Below are 21970 nucleotides of genomic sequence, written 5' to 3' on the forward strand. Positions count from 1 at the left end.
CAAAATTACATCTTTTCCTTCATTTATTTCTTCAGTAGCTCTCACTTTAGACAATAACTTTTAAAAATGCCACTATATATAATTTGCAATTACAAATATGTATGTTACAAAAAAAAAACCTGTAAGAGAAAAAAATTAAAAGTAAACTCCAGAAATACTAAGCTCTCACCTGAGAAACAAAGACAGAGAATATGTTAACATTTAAAAGACGGCAAGTTTAAAGAATATAATTTATCTGTTGTTAAGAATATGCTATATGAGTATTAGTAGTACTTTATTCAGTAAATGTTCTGATTAAATCTCTTGAAAAATTAAAACAGGTATGCGGTAATAAAATAAATCAGAATTAAATCTCTTAAATTTTCATGACAACTTCAAAGGATCTATACTTTAAACTTCTTCCAAATGTGTCTGCCATGTCAAACCCTAACTGTGTTATGTAGTAGAAAGGATACATTTCAGTCACAAGTAACAGAGCATTCAACATGGAATAAAAAAAAAGTGATAAATCATTGCAAAAGTTACGTACGAAAAAAGGTGAACTGCATCACTTTTCTCTTTGATAAAATCCCTCCTGTATTTCATAAACTCACGTAGGGTGATCAATGGATTTTCAGATATGGCAAACTTGTTGTCAGCCGCCCAGGTTTCCATGGCAACCAATACTATCCTGGTCTTAAGTTGGTCTTTATATATCTAGTATATTAATAAAATGAACATATCAGCTGTACATGTGGTAAAGTTAAATCATTATGAATAGGACTATAAAGCTCCTTTCATGGGAACTTCTTGAGTTTTAGTTAAAAGTGGGAAACATTACTGCTTTTAAGGGAGATAATTATTTTTCTAATTTCCCTTGAGTAACAGAATCAAATTGTTTTAGGAGTAATACCCAAAGAACAGAGTACTTTTTAGAAACAAATGATCCCTTTTTGACAAATATTTGCAAGCTACTCAAGGCTCCCCCGACTCCATTTTACGGTATCCTGGAAAAAGAATTGGTACATGCTTGGTTCCCCTAGCAAAATATGAAACAATTTCTCTTTTTTTTTTTTATTTTCAGTACATCCTGACTGGCTCTGATTAAACTTGTGGAGAAGGTACCAGCACAGCTTTGTTGAGGGAAGATTTGGAAAATATGGAAGCACAGTGGAATTACCTAGTTGCATTATTGTCACAGCACCAGACACTCATGAAAAAGGCACAACTCTGGTACTGTTTCACCAACACTAAAAGTCACCATGAGTATCTTTTTGGAGGGTATGGCTCAACCTTTGTCTTTACAGTGTGAAAAACACAGGAAGGAATTTCAGGCAAATCTGTGGATAACCTTCACCACTTCCTCTTCCCAGCCAGAGATCAAAGTCAATAAAGTCCACTGCAAGGGCACCAGGGACTCACAGGATATCTTGGCTAAAGTGAAACTTAGAGCAGTGAAAATATAAGGACCATATTATCCATTCTATTAACAACCAGGAGATCAAATTCCTCTAGGGCAATATTGAATCGGGTTGATACTTACTACATCTGCCATGTTCACCACGGATTTCGCATAGGTGTTAGTATGTACAACAGAAAGCCGATGTTTTTTAAACTGAAAGCAAAAGAAAACAAGTGAAGGGCTTTCAAAGTTATCAGGAAATCAGGAAATAATCATCTCAGCAAAAAAAAACATGGTATAATTGAAAGATTCCTAAAAATGTAAAAAATGTCAAAGTTGAGACCAAGTTCATTTGCTGTGTAGCTTGAGGCAAGGCTCCTAAAAGCTTGAGGCCTCAGTTTACTCATCTGTGAGCTGAAGTAAAATATACTCCATTTCACAGGTTTATTTTTATCAGGATTATTATTCAAAATGATAAAATATATGAAAGTTGTCTATGAATTGCAAGACTCACAAATCTAAGTAGGAGTCTAGCCAGAAAAAGTGAACGTGAATATCGCTAGAAGTATAAAATTTACAAGTTCTACAAGACTTAACCTAAGATAAAGGTCACAAAGGGGTGGCCTATAGGCTAGATGTGGACCACATAAGTATATATCTTTTCTTTGGCCTCAATGGTACTTTAAAAATGGAAAAATATCATCATTTCTGGCCTCACTTAAAATTGGCATCCCCACATGGTATAACTGGCAAGTACTGAGAGGCAGCTGCTCCCTTTAGGCACCATGTACCTTCCCTTTCACCACAGACCTCACTCCTCCCTATTGTCTTATACTTACCTGGTTTACTTCACTTGTGTTATCTGTTTACAGATGTCTATACACATCTGAATTTGTGACTATCTAAAGTGTTGAAAATGTATATTTTTATAGCTTATTTTATAAGAAACCCCGGGAACAGTAGCATTCACTGGATTCAAATAGGTAGAACAATAAAACTTAAACCTAGACTGACCAAGGAAGCAGCACTCAATCCTGATTGTATTATTATTATGAGAAATACTAAAGATCAACATTATTTATTTGATTATATATAAATAAATGACACATTTTCCCTCAAATCATTCAAAGTAAATTAAAATGCATTTGTACCTGAAATTAAGTAAAATTCAGTAATGTGCATCACTTGAACATTTTTAGTTTAAAACTCTGGTTACGTGGAACAATTAGCATTATAATTCACTGCTGTGTTATGAATGTAACCATACTGACTGCAACATGCCCATGAATTGAATATACACACTATAGGTTGAAATAATTTGACTCAACAGGAAAGAAGTTTTGCTAAATTCTTATCCTAATCTTCACTGCTTAGCCATGTGAGCATTTCCATATGGTTTTTTGGGTGGCAAGAAAGAAAGAGAAAAATTGCTTTTACTAGGATAAAGATGTACATTGCAAACTAAATTGGCACATAATTGGTGCCTCACTTAACTTTTTCAATATAAAATAGAAATTTCCACTTTTCTTAAACATTGTCATTTTAGTAAGTAGAGATTCAAATATTAGTACTTATATTAATCAAGCAAATTCAAAGAGTTAGCATTATGAGTCACAAAAATATTTTTGGAATCTCAAAAATTATTGCTAGTTACTTCCACCTAAGAATGTTTCCTACTTGCAGGTTGCTACTGGTTAACAAATGTGTTTGGTTACACAAATACCTTCCCCAGGTTGCAGCTTGATGGGCTTGTGTCTTCTAAACATATTTTTGCACCACCAGTTTTACTCTAGGCATGGACAAGTTAAAAAAGCAAAAGTAAATCCTACCATGAGATGATCATTCACAATCATCAGTTCAATGTATTTGGTTTCTTCTTCTACGTTACGAGGATATCGACGAAGCTGCAACATAGTAAAGGAAACATAGCCTCTAAACTGGGCTGTGAAAAACTAAAAAATACCTAAGAAATCAACAAAATTCCCCTTTTTATTCCCTTGGCATTTTAAAAAAATTTTCAATTTACTTAGTTTTTAAGGTAATAAATTTACACGTTTCAAAAAATTAAAGAAGTATAAAACGGCATAGGATGAAAGGCTTCTTCTCACCTCTGTCTCCCCCACATCTACCCATTTCCTACTCCTTCCCTCACAATGGGTACAGCGAGTTACTGGTTCCTTCCAGAAATATTTATGCATATAAAATTAAATATGAATATATACTTTATGTTGTACTTTCATTTATTTTACTGTCTTCTGCATCAGGCCATTTTCATTTAACAGTATATCTTGGAAATACTAATACATGAAGAGTATTCTTTGAGTTTTATTAGGTCCTGAGTATCCCCGAGAGGGTACCAGGAGTGAGGCGACTGGTACCTATATTCTGCAATCTCCAAACTGGGAATGCGACATGCCCTTCCTCTGCTACGGTTCAGGGCATCCTCCAAATGACAAGGGGGCTTTGTTAGGACAGCTTTGAGAACCCCCAGGCAGTCTTGGGTTAATCTATTACAGCTAGATTGCTCCTGCTCAACAACAAATATTCTCCACCTTCAAAATCATGACCAATGAATGTTACAGGCAAGAGCCACTAAGGTAGCCATTCCCTTTGTTCTTTGCCGTTAGTCTAAAACACAATCATAAATAAAGTTTATAAAATTAACATTTCTCTTTATGCCATGGTTCAATACATATTTTTTCAGTAAATCTTTGGTTCCCTTGTCTAAGGGCCATTTTTGTGATGAGGGTATACAATCAAATCTAAATCAATACATCCATATGTCTTGAGTGCTGCATTTAAAACAAACAAACAAAAAAAATGTTCCACATGGATTTTGTCTTGTTGCTAATGGCATTCCTAAACTTAAAAACTTCTCTAGAAAATCTCTCATGACATTAAGTTGATAGGGAATAACAAACTATAATTCTGAAAGTAGAAACCAAAAAGTAACAGTAAATTGCATCCAATGACAAGAGTCTTTTTTAAAAACAAAAAGGAGGGGGATTTTTTTTAAGATGATAGGATCTGCTTTGCTAACTGTGGGAGAGACTTTACTAGTTAATATACTAAACTTCCCAACAAGTCCCAACATTTTCTCAATGTCAGAGAGTTGCCATATCGGCCACACAGTTTCATAGCACCTCACTTCCATGTGTCCACAGCTATCTTGGAAAGAGCGATCAAGGGTTTATCTGCTTAGCAAATGACCGGATGTCGAGATATTTATGAAGAACTTCAAGGAACACATCAAAAGAATATTATCCTATTCTCTCAGTTAATACTTCACAAAAATGGTATTTCAAATTAAATCCTGATTATAATGATTTTTATCTAACTGGGCTTCAAGATATATATGTCTCTGTATCTATCTGTGTGTTTATGTGTATTCACAATATCTATAAAGTTCATGGCAGTACTCTGTGGAACACATGGGCTTCTGAGAGGCAATATATAGAGTGTATGTGATTATAAACACCTGAGACCAGACTTCCTAGTCAGAATCCCAGCTCTACCACTGGGTCACCCTATATGACCGTGGGCAAGTTTCTTAAGCTTCTTAGGCTTCATTGCCCTTATCAGTAAAATGGGAATAAGATAGGTTGAGTATCCCTAATCCAAAATCCAAACTGCCCCAAAATCCAAAACTCTTTGAGCACCTACATGATGCTCAAAGGGTAATATATTTTGGATTTTTGGATTAGGGATGCTGAACCAGCATGTATAATGCAAATGTTCCAAAATCCAAAACAATTCAAAATCTCAAACACTGTAATAATACCTTCCTCGTAAGGTTTTTATGAGGATTAAATATATTAATAAAGTTAAAATTCTTACAATAGGGCCAGGCATGTGGTAAGTATTCAATACAATTTAGCAATTATTATTCACAATAAAAATCTGTAATTTTATTTCAAAGTAATAAAAAGAAGATACCTGGTTCCTTCAACTGCTTGATCTTACTAGAGATTTCCTTCATCTTGTGTTTTTGAGGTTTTATGCACCCACCCCAATGCACACAAACCACTACTACAGTGGTGGTAACATCTTGATTCTGACGGCCAGAGATACTACATTGTCTAAAGAATTTACCAGCCCTATGATTCTGGGTAAGTCACTGTCACATGTCAGAGCCATCAGTTTTCTTTCTGTGAAAGGGGACTAATAGTGCCTACTTCATTTGATTTAAAGCACTACATAAACAGTTGTTATTATTACCTAGTCCAAGACCTAGTTGAATAATCACAAAACTTATGTCCTGATTTTATATCCTGGACTCCAAAGTAGTTCAAGTGAGGCTTTAAAACCTGATATATTCACTCTTAAGGAGTTATCTTCAAGGGAATAAAGACAAGGGTATGTCCCATACAAGATTCCATGATGTGGGGCATATCTGGGCAAGAAAAGAGGCCTACGGTAGAAAGAACCTGAGATGCCATAAGCAGGAGCCTCTTAATACATAATATGATGACAAGACATGTTACCTCCACTATCTTGAATCCTTTTTGCGTTTATGAAATAATACGTTCCCATTTCTAATGTTCCTACAGATCTGCCGCCCTTTGTGTTTTCCACACCTGACAAACGCCTGAACTAGTATTCATCCTCTCACAGAGACTTAATGTAGATTCAAATGATCAGCAGTTGCCAAGTGTTTTAAAATATCGTGACATATACCTGTGAACACATACCTGCCGTTTACTCCTTTTTGGTCTTGGCTTCAGAATGAATTTTGGTGGAGTGATATTTACTTGTTGGAATTCTAAAAGAAAAATAAATTTAAATTAATTTAACTTAGTGCATTTGCCAGATTTATTTAATATAGGGCAATTAAAGTTTTACCTGCCCTTCCTGCTTATGAATTGTATAATATATAATATTGTACTTAATGCTCACACAGAACATTAATCTAAGTAACCATATTATATTAATGCTAAACATATGGTGATTAATTACAATTCATAAAATCTAAAACTTTCTTTTTGTTCTAATTTATCTCAAATTCTTTTTCATATTTTTCCTATAAATACCATCACACTGTTTATCAAGAATGGCAGCACAATTCACTATTACAAGGATGTGGAAACAACCCAAGTGCCCATCAATTCATGAGTGGATTATTAAAATTTGGTGTATGTATACAACGGAATATTACTGAATTGTAAGAAACAACAGTGATCTAGCATCTCTAATATTTTCCTGGATAGAGCTTGAGCCCATTATCCGCAGTGAGGTATCACAACATCGGAACAATAGGCTCCCCACATGTACTCTCCATCTAACTGGCACTGACAGATCAACACTATGGTGCTCACACGGTAGTAATTTTCTTCAGGGATTAGGGGGTTGGGAGGGGATAAACTCACAACTAATGGACACGGTGAGCACTGTAGGGGGAAGGGCATGCCTCTAATCCTTGCTTGGGTGAGGCAAAGGCATAAAATGTAACCAAAATGTTTGTACCCTCATAATATCCTGAAATTAAAAAAAAAAAATCTCCTAAATAGCCAACTTGACCTTCACTTCCATTACTAACCTTCTAGAGGCAGCAAAATAAAAGAAGCAATAAGGAGAATAATTACACATTTATTGAGATATTATTACAAGGCACCAAAGTTTTGAGTTAATTTTTTCCAATTAGTTGATATACCTCTTTGCCCATAATCAAATTTATCTCAGGCTTTGTCTGCTCTTAGAAGCAGGTGTGAAAATCTGAACTCCTCTTAACCTACATGTCAGAATTATACATCAACTATTTATGCATATAGATTCATCTCTGGATATATGATTAGATTACTTGTAAGGGAGGATTTTTCTACAAAGTGAAAGAAAAACTTCAATTATTCCCTGTGGTACAGATTTTCTAAAACTCTGATGGTTGATTAAACAGCATGAAGGAGTCTGATGTGGAGCTTCCTATGGGAGTAATGCTACACAACACTAAGGGTGAGCCATTATCAATATTCTTGAGTATTGTTTATATAAACTGAAAAGTGCTTTGAAATTACACCACTGTCCCAAAATGTGATAAAATGTATTTGCTTTTCACATGAATGAATTATTATATCAATAGGAAAATCACCCTACATTATCAACCTATGTAATTTCAGAAAAATTATGAAAGGTTTGACAATATGTAAAAAAATACCATAACCAAGTGGGCTTCATCTAAGAATGCAAATTAGTTCACATTCAAAAAAATAAATTTATACAATTTACCATGTTAACAGAGTCAAGAGGAACATTATAGGATCATCTCAATAGATGCAGAAAAAGTATTTGACAAAATTCAATGCCTATTGAGCAATAAATATCATCAGGGAAAAAGAACACTATTTCATAATGATAAAAGGATCAATTCATCAAAAAGACACAACATTTTCTCTTTCTCTCTCTTCTGGAACAAGCTAGCTGCCTTATTCCAAGGGAGGGGGTGGGGAGGCAGGCAACCCTATGGAGAGGCCCACATGGTGAGGGAACGAGGTCTGACAACAGCCCTATGAGTGAGCTTAGAAGCAAATCCTTTCCCGTTGAGCCTTCAGATGAGATTATAGTCCCAGAGACCTTGGGCCAGAGGAACCCAGCTAAACCAAACCCAGGTTGCTGACTCTCAGAAACTGTGACATAATAAATGCTTGTGGCTTAAAGCCACAAAGTTTTAGAGTAATTTGTTACACAGCAATAGGTAACTATTAAGAATACAGCCTCTACACTGAAAATGATCAAACACTGGGAGAAATTTTAAAGGTCCTATATAAATGAGGAGATATGCTATGTCCATGAACTGGAAAAGTCAGTACTGATAAGATGTCTCTTTTCTCCCAGTTAATCTATGCATTCAATACAATTCTAATCAAAACCCCAGAAGAATTGTAGAAGTTGACAAGCTGGTTATAAAATTTGTATGGAAAGGCAAAGGACCTGGAATAGCCTTAACAAATTAGAAAAAAAAAAAAATTGGAGGATTTAAGATATTTGATTTCAAAACTTAATATAAGCAAAAAGCGTGGTAAGGGTAGCCAAATAGAATAGAGTTAAGGAAGAGACCCATATTATTAATAATACTTTTTGACAAAGACATCAAAGCAATTCAATGATGAAAGGAAATACTTTTCAACAAATGATGTTTGAATAACTGGATATCCACACACAAAAAATAAGATAAAATAAAAAACTCAATCCCTACTTTTCACCATGCACAAAAAGTAATTTGAAGAGGACCATAGATCCAAACATAAAAAATAAAACCATAAAGCTTTTAGAAGAAAACATTGGAGACTATTTTCACAACTTGGGGCCAGGCAAAGATGTCTTAGGAGAGAGAAAGCAGTAATCATAAAAACTGATGTTGGACTTCATCAAAATTAAAACGTTTGCACATCACAAGACACCATTAGATAAGTGAATAAGCAAGCCAAAGACTGGGAAAATATTCATAAAGCATATCTGACAAAGGCCTTATACCTTATATCCAGAACATGTAAGTACTCCTACAACTCAGTAACAAAAAGACAGAAATTCTGATTAATTGCCAATAAGCATATGCTACACATCATTAGCCATAAGAAAAATACAAATTTAAACCAACATGAGATTGATAGCACCACACGCAGCAGAATAGCTGAAGAACGACACAGCTAATTGTTGGTCAAGATGTGGCGCAATTAAATCTCCCACATAGTGCTGATGAGAGCGTCCAATATAACCATTTGGGGAAAAGGTTCAGCAATTTCTCATACAACAGTGGTTCTCAAAGTGTGATTCCTGCACCAGCAGCATCAATATTACCTGGGCCTTGTTGGAAATGCAAATTCTCAAAACCCACCCATGATATATTGAATTAAAAACTCTTGAGATGGGACCAGAAATCTGTGGTTACCAGCCCTCCGGGTGATTCTGATGCATGCTAAAGTTTGAGAACACTCTTATACAGCTAAACATAGACCCACTCTATGGCCCAGCAACGTCATTCCTAGGTGTTTACCAGGAGAATGAAAATACGTGTCCCCCAAAGACTTGGACAACAATATTCATAGTTGCTTTATTCATAATAGCCAAAAACTGGAAACAACCCAAATGTTCATCAACAGAATGGATAAAAAATTGTGTGTACTCATACAATAAAATATACTCAGTCACTTACAAGAATGAACTATTGCTACTGTTGACAACATAAATCTCACAGGCATGTTCTAAGCAAAAGGAGAGCTGGACATAATATATGATTCCATTTGCATGAAGTTCTCCAATAGACAAAACTAATCTGCAGTTAAAAAAACAAAAAAAGTCAGAAAAGGGATTGATTGCAGAGGTGGGAGGCAGTGATTAGGAAAGGTACAAAGGAAGTTACTGGGGTAATGGAAATGCTCTGTCTAAAAATAAGTGTACATATGTCAGAATTCATTGAGTAGTACACAAGATTTATGTATTTCATTACATATAGTTTTTAAAACACTAGGTGCTAAGGGATCCATAGGAAATAAGATTTTCCCAAAATCTGTTCTTAGAAACACTAGTCCTGAGAGATGTGCCACATAAAACAAAAGGTTCTACAGTCAAACAAGTTTGGGGAACACCTGATCATATTTCTATCTCTGGGAAATACATAAACTATAGCAAGATAATGGTGCTGATATTGCATAACCCAGTTAAACTTTATTTATCCTAAAATAAACAAGCTTACTATAGAGTATATTTCACAAAAATTGCCTTTTATTTGACTATTTGACATCAATCTATTTCTTATTTTTCTTCTAATTCATCATGGTAAATCATAAGTCATCTTGGGAGACAAGTATCACCTTAAAAATGACAGTGTCAATTTCTATGAGAAAAGAAAATTAGAAACTAATTCAGACAGACCCGAGTTTTCAAAGAATATCTCTAAAAAATCATTGTATAATAATAGCAGCAAAACTGCCAAGTCACCTTTAAAGTTTCTACTGAACAGGAATCCTTTTCTACTGAAAAGGAATCCTGAACAAAGTCTTGAAAAAATTATAAGGTTATACAATAGCAAGCCTACAATCAAGTCTTTAGGGGGGATCTTTATTTATTACTTTAAATATTAATTAATGTTGATGGCTTCCCATAATACTTATTAAATTGTAGCTTTATTCCCAGACAGCTAGTCATGATTTATTTTCTTCCCATAATAGGGATTGTAAAAAGTTTCATAAGGTCACTGTAGGAACAGTCTAAAAAGTCTGTGTGAAATAAAAGCACCTAAATGCCAATTTGCAGATTTTTCAAAATAGTGAATTCTATAAAATCTTCTATCCCTTTGGCAGCAAGAGACAGGGGAAGAGAGTATTCACTTCTCTTTAGAGGCACTGCAGGAGAACAAGAAAGTTATAAACTTACTTCAGAGAGGAAGGGACATTAGAAAATACTTATTCCATTTTCTGATGAAGAGACAATGTAAACTTCTAAGTGATTTTCCAAGCAGTAGTTTAGGATTTGGTCTCAGGCTGGCATTTATTTCATTTCCCCTTGTTCCTCTGTCCCAGAGTGTATTTTCACAGTATCATAATCCAAAACTCAACTTTGCCCCTTACTGGCTGTGTGACCTTGGAAAGGACAAACTAGCTGAGCTTCTTTTTCCCCACGCATGAAATGGAAATAATATCAATCTTACAGAGCAGTTGTGAAGATTAAAATGAGATTCAAAATTAGTATAATCAAGGCTCTCTAAATAGGGGAGGAAGCATCCCCCCACCAGATATTCAGTGTGCCGTCTTCAGAAGGAGAAAATGAATGAGTCCAGTAAAGTCAAAGACAAACGCACCCTGCACAATCACGGCTCCACTAAGGAGGCCAAAGTATCAGTGCACTGCTCTTCTTGTCATGTGAAGACTTGGATGCAACCCTCAAATCAGTGTCTATATATAAACTGACCCATAAACATACATGAGAAGAGAAGGCTAATTTCGCAAATAGCACATAATAATAACAAAGGTAAATCTAGAATAGTTTTTTCTTAAAATGCTGAAGCAAAAAAGATGAGGAAAACAAATGGGAAAATGATTGAATTCATCCCTCAATGAACCAGCATTTCACCAAGAGTGAATTTTTACATATTTTATCTATATAGACCAATTCTACTCTAACATTGTTTCTCTAGTACCTTACTTTTAATCTTAAAATTTAAGAAAGTTTTCTTTTAATGTGGTTAAGCCACATCTTTCCAAACTCATCGACTATAAAGATGAGGCCAGTATGCATTTTATTCTCCCTCTTGATGTGACTTGGCTTTCCCTCTAAAATTGCCATGAGCAGATGTGGGCTAATAATATCCCATATATAGATTAGTTCTAAAGCACTAAAAGAATTGTTGAAGTTGTCCTTTAAAGAAAAGTCACTATATGAACATCATACCAGATGGAAGATCATCCAAGGGAAATTCAAACAGTCTGGATTTGTAAACCGAATGAAAATGGAAATCCTCCTGAAATGACACAAGCAACAGGGATTAAGCACGTACAACCAGATATCTCCAGCCTCAGGCAATCATAGCTGGAGACCCTTAAGAGAACTGTAGCTTGACTATGTATTCTCCTGGGTTCAGAGAGGCAGCGAGCCATGTCACAACCCCTCCTACTCACTCCTGTGTTCTCCCAGCACCAGAGCAATATCCAATTAGAAGCAAAATGCCTTCACAGATGGAGAAGCCAAAGCCTGCAATAATGGAAAATAAGTGAATGGATCTATTCCCCCCAGGAGAAGTAAGACATTTGGGAAAATGGGTTAATGTTTCTTATGAGTAGTTTCTTTCACAGATTCCTGCCCCCTTTTAAAAGTCAGATAGCTTTGGCAGGCAAAGACTACAGCACTAACGATCTTCCTGGTATTGGGAAGCAGAATGTCTGATAGAAGCAGATGCCCAAAGTGGACCCTGCTCCAAAATTCTAGTGTCATACAAAGTTCTAATAAAAAGCAACAGATAAAAAGTCATATTTTTCTTCTAAGAAGAATTAATAGACATTTAAATAATGTAATCTCATCTCACTTCATCCAATTACTAAAAAAAAATTAGAATATCATAAATAGTTAAGTTTCATGATATTACTGTAAAAAAAATCACACTGTCAAGCAAAGTGACAGGACAGATAACAGTGGTTACTCAGAAAATAATGTACAATAACAGATTCCCAGACAAGATTGTTTATGGGTGACAAAACAACGTGCATTCCCTTAAATTACTTGCCTAAGTGTTTGACCAATGTTACATGGTAAGAAGAAAAACATTTGTATGTGCAGAGTTAAAATAAAAGTGCATTATGTTTTTCTGTAGTCTGTAATATTAATTCGATTTTTTTTCTTTTTCTTTTTTTTTTTTTGAGACAGGGTCTCCATCTGTTGCCCAGGCTAGAGTGCAGTGGCATCATCATAGCTCACTGCAACCTCAAACTCCTGGGCTCAAGTGATCAGCCTGCCTCAGCCTCCCAAGTAGCTGGGACTACAGGTACATGCCACCATGCCCCACGCCTGGCTAATTTTTCTACATTTTGTAGAGACAAGGGTCTCAATCTTGCTCAGGCTGCTCTTGAACTCCTGGCCTCAAGCAATCCTCCCACCTCAGTCTCCCAAAGTGCTAGGATTACAGGCATGAGCCACTGTGCCCAGTCTTAAACCTTTACTAATCCCTGGAAAGTGATGTTTCACCCAAAGTGAAGGAGAGAATTAAGAAGACCTGGGTTTCTCTAAACTTCATTTGCATAGGGCCTTAAAAGCAATGAACGATAGAGAAAAATCTGAAATCTGGAAAAGAGAGGATGTCACGGTCAAAGAAGCATCTGGACATATCATGATTCAACGTAACAATTTTTGACTTTAGATAGGTTTATTGGAATATTGAATGCATTTCTGACTTGAGATATTTTTGACTTATGATGGGTTCATTGGGACACAGCACCATTGTAAATCAAGGAGCATCTATATGTATATACTTACTATCCTAATCTTAAGAAATATGAAAGTAAAAGAGAGAAAAAAGAATAGGAAAAAAGCTCTCAGGATAAACGTTTCCATTTGCCATGACAAATAGAAGGAGCACTTACTTGAGAAGTGTCATTTTCTTCTGGCTCAATGAGGTATGTGTGGTTCCCATCATAGAACATCCCACTGCCAAGGACAAGAAAATAATCAGGCATGGCTATCAACGCTCAACTCAGAACACGATCATTTTAAACTCAGCAGCAGCCAGAGGACCAGTTTACTTCTCAATGCATGTTTCCCAGGCCCACTCATCACCACTGGACACACCACACACCACACACACTGCTGACACAGCAAGACTCCTCCTTCTGATTCCCCAGAAATAGGGTCCCCTCATCCTGACCCAGCCCCATGCTCAGGACTGCCATTCTCTAGCTGTTGTCCATTACTCCTCCCGCTAACATATAATTCTAACATTTTGATGTGCAAAAATCCATCTGGAGAGCATGTAAAAATTCAGGACCTTCTCAGATTTCTGGGCTGTGACCCCAGGTGATGCTGATGCAGGCTGTCAAGAACTGTACTGAGAATGGCCTACCTACCACACACCTGACAGATGCTTAAGTAAAACAAAACATTAGAACAACCGTGCCATGAACTAAATACCTTACACTCCTTTAATCTTTTCTAAAAATCTGTAAGGGAGATACAGTGACTATCCTTATTTTACAGGTAAGGAAACTGAAGTCCAAAGAGATGAAGTAAGATGAAACAACTTGTCCAAATTACATACTCAATAAGAGGAGAGGCAGGAGTGGAGCCCAGGCTGCTGGGTCCATGAACTGCTCATTTGCAGTCTGCTACCCATCCATTCATTCAGGAGGTATTTATAAAGCACCTACCATGCACTGCTCTAGATGCTGGGGATACAGTAGCACACAAAACAGACCAATTCTATGTCCTCATGGTGCTGATGTGCCACAGTAAAACGAATAGGACTTGTTGATGGATTTGAGATGGAATGTGCAAGAAAGAGAAGAGTCAGTGAGGATGACCTCACTGCTCAAGGTCTCGACCTGAGCAGCTGAAAATATGGAGTTGCCATTTAACAAGATGGGCCTAACCAGGTGGGAGGACAGACAACAAATATATAATAAACAAGTAACTACATATTAGACAGTGATAAATTCTATGGAGGAGAATAACACAGGTTAAGGACAATAAATAGTGTCAGAGGACAGAGAACCAAAGAGAACTGCTGATTTATACAGGGTCAGAGCAAGGCTTCACAGAGAAGATGACATACAAGCAAAGACCTGAAAGAAGCAAGAGATGAGCCCTGAGGATACCCACACAAAGGGCATTTCAGACACAGCCCAAGGTAAGAGAATCTTGGCGTGCTCCAGGAACAGCAAGAAGGCAGCGTGGGTGGAGTAGAGCCAGTGAGGGGCAGAGTGGGGGCCACAGTAGGTAGGCTGAGGGCCTTGGCTTTTGCTCTGAGAGAGACGAGGAGCCACTGCAAGGGTCTAAGCAGGGGGGAAACACAATCTCCCTTAAGTTTTAAAATGATCACCCCAGCGGCTCTGTTACAATAATCTTCAGGACTGCAAGGATAGAAGCAGGGAAGTTATTGTAATAATCCAGGCAAAAGAAGATGGTGGCTTAGTTCAGAATGGTTACGATGGAGGTAGTGAGAGAATTGGTTAAATCTGGAATACATTCTGAAAGTAAAACGAACAGGACTTGTTGGTGGATTTTAAATGGAATGTGCAAGAAAGAGAAGAGTCAATGAGGATGCCAAGGTCTTGACCTGAGCAGCTGAAATTATGGAGTTGCCATTTAACAAGATGGGCCCAGGGAAGCAGGGTGCAGGGCACAGGATGCAAATCAAGAGCTCAGTTTTGGACCTCTCAGGCTGGAGGTGGCTATCAGCCATCTGAGAAATCCTCTGGAAAGCATTTAAAGCTACAAATGGCCTTGGCTTCCACTTGGAGAAATCCTGATAGTCACTCCTTTTAGGACAACATGATCCTTCTACTGAGGTCAGGCCCTTTACAATGCTGAAGAAACTTATCCAGGCATCTAAGGGTAACAAAGGTGTGATCTTCTGCAGTTATTTTTCAGTTTTAGGTGGAAATGACTGCATGATAGGCCAAGTCGTTAGACACAGCATAGTATTTGTCTTTCATTCATGCCTTAGTGAAATGTTGGTTTCCCTGGGCTATAATCACAATGGCCTCCAGTCCCGCCTCTATCCAAATTCTTTCATTCTTGCAGTAACATCTTCCACATGTCCACAACTTTTATATATGCATAGAACGGCTATTCTCACATCTGCACAGTTTTAAACCACATGTGCTTTCTGAAATTTCTGAATTTGGATGACACTGCATTTGGAATTTAAAGACAAACAGATGCAGTTTGTACGATATTACTGACAACATAGCATATCCCTAAGGAATCAGAGGGGGCAGCCTCTTCAGAACAGTGGATCAAATATGGCAGTGAACGTTATCTTACCCCTGCTGAGAATGGGCCAGATTCATCCAGAAAATCATAAATAACCTTTGCCAAAGTTCACATGGCAACACCAACAAAGTAGCAAGCAGATTATTTTGTTTAAATAGTACCGGGTGTTATTCACCCTTGTGTTAGGTTAATGTCCAATGGAAAAATCATTTCTTTTTGTTGGGTTTAAACATCATGTACACTGTGTAAAGAAAACATAACACCATCTACACCTTAGAAGCCTCTGGATTGCTATATGATACTATGTCATTAATTGCTTAATAATTAAAAAATATACGATTTACTTTGAGAATTGACAATTTCTTGTTATATTTATATAAATTATAATATACTGAGTCCACAATAGTGTGTACTTCATAAAAACCTATAACTAGAACCAAGTCCTCACAGACCAATTGAGCTAAAATTTAAAAAGGCTGCATCAAAACAAGATTTTGAAAGGAAACAGCCATTCTCAGATATTTCCACAAGAGGGCAATAAACTCACATTTGATTCCATTCTTCGAGGTTCCCATAGTTACAGGATTTTGTCATAACATCAAACACATCAGGACCAAAATATTGCCTGTTAGTCCTTTGAATCTGAAGAAATGTGCCTTTGCAGCTTCTTTATAGAAAACACATATGAACCCAATTTTTCCCCTTTTACGTCCTTCAACTGAATTCAATAAATCAGAAAAATGGAAAAAACCTCAATATGCATTTGGTAATTTATAAAGGATGAGTCATGGATGAAATATATATCACATCTAAATCACTGTAAATGAGACAATATAAATTATTTAATAATATCCCCCAAAATATTTTTGTCAGCAATTTTTGTTCAGAAGGTCGAATCAAGATGAGAATTAAAATATAATAAGAGGTACAAGAATTTATTTACCCAACATGTTCATGAAAGCCCAAAATGGCTGACACAATTCTTACAGTGTTCCTATACACAGTAAATTTTGGGGTTTTTTGTTTAGATTTTAAAAATAAAAGTAAAATTTACTTAGTTAAAACAACTGAGGCAAGATTCTGAGTTCTACTCCTGATCCAGTTACTATAAATTTCCTAAAAGTTATTTTTCCATCCTTCCTTAAATGACTATATTAGGATTAGTAGCAAGGTATCACTCTTAGGTTCTCAGGTCAATTAGAACCTTCAGAAGGCACTAATATCATCTCTCTAATTGTCACAATACTGATTCTATTTGGAAAACCAGAAGGCAAATTGGAACAAGTACTGAGCAAGATGCTCACATTCTGACCTTGGATTGAGATTTTAAAAGGAAGAGAGAGGAAGAAAAATAAACCTTATTTTTTATCTCATTCGTCTCCCAAGTATATATTTGCTGTCACAAATGTCAACAGGTACAGCTAAACTATTCCTAGGTGACAGCTGTGCTTGAGATCAGATATAAAATTTTTACTGCTGAAAAGGATGTCAATGTTTCTTTTTCCTAATAAGAAAACAGAAGGTGTCAGATATTAAGCATGGATTCTACATTGGCAAAAATTTCTGTATTCAATGAATTTATTTAAAATAAATAAATTTATACATTTATTTAAAGTAAGTAAAATTGTCTTTTAGAATAAACAACAAGCAAATGGAAGTCCTCCATGCTCTTAGGCACATGGCCTCCCTTCTCTAGTTGTTTATCAAATAACTCATCCTTATACTCTCTGTGCCTAACATCCCTATTCCCAGATCTTGGCCAGAGGTGCCACTTAGGCAGTCTAGCTAGATTTTCCAGTCTTTCCCAATAGATCTCTTTTCTAGATTTAAGATCTGCCAATCTATCTTCCCTCCCTTGGGTAATTTTATCAAAGCCTGTTGTATTCCACCTTCTTTAGGTGACATATCTTAAAAGCTCTCAAGTTCCACTTCTTCAGTGCCAACGCTCAGCTTGTATTTTTCCCAGTTTTTTTATTCTCCCTCAAAGAAAACAAATATACCTGTCACATTCCATAGCAGGAAGCTAGACTACATTTGCCCCCCACCCCATGAAACTGACAGCTCTCAAGGCTCATGTTTCAATTGCCTTAATATTCCTCGTGGCTGGCAAATGGCAGACGCTCAATAACTGCTTGTTGGATGAAAAAACACATCTCTAACTTGGTAACAGAAAGGAAGTATTTAAGTTTCCCAAAAAAATTTAACAAAACTGAAGAGCTGGCTTGTTCTGTGACAAAAAAGTAAAACAAACAAGAAGGAAATGAGATGATTTAGTCTATTAATAAATAGAATGCTGAGGAATGACACAGTTAGCTTCATAAGAGGTTACAAAACAAATAAGAGACAGCCACCTGTGTATCACCATTATCGACAAGACAGAGGAAGTAATCTATTCCCATGTTAAACATCAGCAAACATTTTTTGATAGTGAAGGTTATGAGAAAGGAAGCAAGGCCCCAAGGAAGGATGAACTCTGTGCCTTGGAGATCTCTGAGAATAGACAGATCCTCCCACAAACTTGCTGTGAGTTAGGTGGGATTCCAGCTGACTAAAAGGGCTAAAACACAGGCGCTCTCAAGGTCACTTATAGCCTTTTATCCTTGTGCAAGAAGCCAAGAGTTTCCATCTACTGAAATTTCTACTATTCCAAGAAAATATAAAAATGAATATCAAAGAGAAGTAGGAGTAGAACTGTTATCAAGGGGCTAAACATCCAAAGAAATAGAAGCCAAAGTTATCCAAACCACTCCTTTCTAAATTTGGATGAAACTAGAAAAGTGCTTCGAATATCACTGTAAGATATCATATTAGAATTCCAAAGCTTCTGGTTTCTGCAACTCTAATTTAAAAATCTTCTCAGTTTATAAAACACAAAAGAGAAACAAATCAGATCCATCACTGATTTAAAAGTATTCTTGACACAAAATAGAGATTTCTATTCTAGTGCATTAAATATAAAGAAAGTTAGTTATTGAAAGAATGAACAGTATAAACAATTTTTTAAACACTTACCGAAGTCCATGGCATGTTGACAATGCAACAAATGAGGCAGGGTTTCCTCGGATATGGCCCTGGTAGTAACAGTGCTCTCCTCCCTGAAAATAGAAATAGAGGACATAAGCCTTTGCCATCACAAGAATTGGCCACATCATTTCACAGGAGGTTTCTGCTAACACTGCATCTCCTTATCTAAAGCTCTGAACAATATTTCATTATTCAGATTAGCGTTATCAAATCATTTCTAACAGAATTATTCATAAACACCTCAAGTGAGCTGAATCCAAATCAAAAGGCAGGGAAATAAAAGTTGACTTAACTTTCCTTTTATGTAGGTAATATTAGAGGAAAAAAAGAAACAGATATTGAAACAGGCATGCGGTCCTTGCACAAGAGTAAGCTGAATCATCTATTTCCCTAGTTATAAGATACTCAACCTTGAGCAGCAGCAAAGCAATGCTCTCTCACATAGAGCTAAGTAAAAATGAATATAAATCCCTAAATTATAGTGATGGAGGAAAATGCCTGTTTTTACAGTGTTATATCAAAACTTGACTGTCCGACAGAAAAGTTTATACTATTCTTTTTTCAAACCAGGAATGGCTTTACTGGTAAGCAGGGTAAGCAGCCTCAGGTAGGGTTTCAAATTGTAAAGTATCTTCTAGCAGCCAGTCACATTAACTAAGTCCTACTAAGAGAGACCCAATGTTTTTTTTAATTACATGTGCCTGGAAAAGGAAATAGGATAAATCTTCTGCCATCTTAGGGTGTCACCTGTTAATACCTGCTACTCAGAATGTGGTCTACAGACCAGTAGTAATGACATCACCAGGAACTTGTTAGACATGCAGGATCTTGGGCCCCACCCCAGACCTACTCTACCAGAATCTGCATTTTAACAAGGTCTCTAGGTGATTCATGTGCACATTAAAGTTTGAGAAGCTCTGCTTTAAATTGCCTTTTCCCATTCTCCCACTAATCTTCTATTTCTTCAGTAGCTGAAAGCTTCTAATTAAATTGACTCACTGAGATGTGAAAGAGTGAAATAGGAAGGGCTGATAGAATGGGTGGTTTAAAGGGGTAAATGTTACTTACTTCAGTTTGGCTTAAGGATTAACCCTACTTAAAATATTCAGTGCTTCACAAATGGAGGGGAAGGAACAGGAAGACATGAAGATGTAAAAGGGCCAAAGACATTTTCTCCACCAGAATTCCAAGGAAAGCAGCACAGGCTAAAGCTGCTGCTCCTCATGAGATAATCCCAAAGAAGCTGGTGAATCTCAGCTTTGGGGAGGAGGTAGAGAGCATGTAAAATGGTATACAATGTAATCCCTAACCTTATGCCACCTCTCCCAAATTCCCAGGGGAGTCACTGAATACTGTCAACTGAGGACTGTGGGTAGATTTGATGGAGGAGGAGAGGATATGATGGTACTTCACACTGGAGTTGGACACGGGATGGAACCCAGAAGGCTGCAGGGACTTGGGGGCAGAAACAAGTCCTGGACACCAGGACATGGGGCACTGACTTCATGGAGAGGGTCACTGTAGTATAGATGTTAATGACACATGAGCTCTTGGCTCCTTCCTTTACTAGCTGTATAATCCCAAGCAAGTTATGGAATTTGCCTGTTTGTCTCGGTTTCCTCATCTGTGAAATGGGGGTAATTATCTAATAGGGTTGTTACGAGGATTAAATGAGCTAATAGGCATACAGGGTTTAGAATAACGCTTGGCCCCTGGGAAGCACTCAGTAAATGCTCACTGCTATTATAATTACTCTGTTGTTCTACTCAATTTACATACATGGTCACATTAAATCCTCACATCAGTCCTACAAAGAAATATTGTTATCCATCCCTATTCTACATAGGAGGCCACAATCTCTAAGAGCCAAGGTTGTGTACCTAGGAAGTTTACAAGTAGAGATGAAAACTTTCTGAAATGAACACAAGGCCTGTGTCCTTTCCCCTACACTATTTATGAGTTGAACCTAGACCTGTGGGTTATGCAATGCAAATCTAAATTTTCCCCTAAGCAGATGTGTTTTATTATTTTATTCTATTCTATTCTGTTTTGTTCTATTCTAGTCTAGTCTAGGTTACTAAGTACAAAATGTCCGATTTCCTTAAGTACTAAGTTTGACAGTTAAGATATCTCTTACATTTCACTTTGACATTTCTTGTTTTATTTTTATTGTGAAGGTACATCCTCAATCTTGCAAACACACATTTTGGCTTGTAATTATCTGTCAAATTTTTTTAGAGCAATTTTTGTGAAACTATGAATAAGTCAAAAATTCGTGTTACTTTTGAATATGAGTTCCATCATGGAATCAACGCAGCGCAGACAGCTCAAAATAGCAACAAAGTGTTTGGGAAGGATGTGGCTAGTGAACCCACAGTATATTGATGGTTTGAGAAGTTCCGTTCTGGTGATTTTAATCTTGAAAATGAGCCACATGGGTAACCTGAAACCAAGGTGGATAATGATGAGCTGAAAGCTATAGTGGAAGCAAATCCATCTCAACCTACATATGAATTAGCAGCAAAGTTTGACGTTACTATTCCAACAATATTGGACCATTTGAAACAAATGGGCAAGGTAAAGAAGTTGGATAGATGGGTTCCACATGAATTAAACGAGTGTCAGAAGAGAAGTTGTCTCAAAACTTGCCTTTCTTTGCTGTAATGACATAAAGGTGAACCATTTCTACACCGTATTGTTACGTGTGATGAAAATGAATTCTTTTTGATAATTGCCAGTTTGGCACAATGGTTGGATAAAGACTAAGTGGTAAAACACAATCCAAAACCAAATATCCATCAAAAAAAAAAAAAAAAAAACTAATGGTGTCTGTTTGGTGGTCTAGTGCTGGTATTATCCACTGCAGCTTCATGAAACCTGGTCAATCGATTACAGTGGATGTCTACTGCAACCAATTGGATGAAATGATGAGGATGTTTATGATTAAGCAACCGAGACTGGTCAATAGAGACAGGCCAATCCTGTTGCAAAACAACGCTTGACCACATGTCACACAAACAACACTCAGACTACAGAGGCTGGACTTGGAAACTCTCTGTCATCTACCATATTCACCAGACCTTGCACCAACTGACTACCACTTTTTCCAGGCTTTGGACCACTTCTCACAAGGAAACATATTCAGTTCTCAACAAGCCA

At 36.7% G+C, this 21970-nt stretch overlaps 1 protein-coding gene across 2 annotated transcripts in view; it reads right to left on the bottom strand.

Annotated features, from left to right (window-relative positions):
- Positions 1–21970, bottom strand: part of ADAM22 (ADAM metallopeptidase domain 22) — a 184798-nt gene that overhangs the window by 41087 nt on the left and 121741 nt on the right. For both annotated transcript variants that reach the window (XM_069461285.1, XM_069461284.1), the window contains exons 5-11: positions 18800–18882; positions 13441–13504; positions 11759–11828; positions 6073–6143; positions 3211–3285; positions 1523–1594; positions 530–696 (exon numbers count right to left, since the gene is read on the bottom strand). In XM_069461285.1, the coding sequence (XP_069317386.1) occupies positions 530–696; positions 1523–1594; positions 3211–3285; positions 6073–6143; positions 11759–11828; positions 13441–13504; positions 18800–18882 (602 nt within the window). The remainder of the gene's footprint in view (positions 1–529; positions 697–1522; positions 1595–3210; positions 3286–6072; positions 6144–11758; positions 11829–13440; positions 13505–18799; positions 18883–21970) is intronic.

This window comes from Eulemur rufifrons, chromosome 29 (genome assembly GCF_041146395.1).
Source record: "Eulemur rufifrons isolate Redbay chromosome 29, OSU_ERuf_1, whole genome shotgun sequence".
NCBI classification, from domain to species: Eukaryota; Metazoa; Chordata; class Mammalia; order Primates; family Lemuridae; genus Eulemur; species Eulemur rufifrons.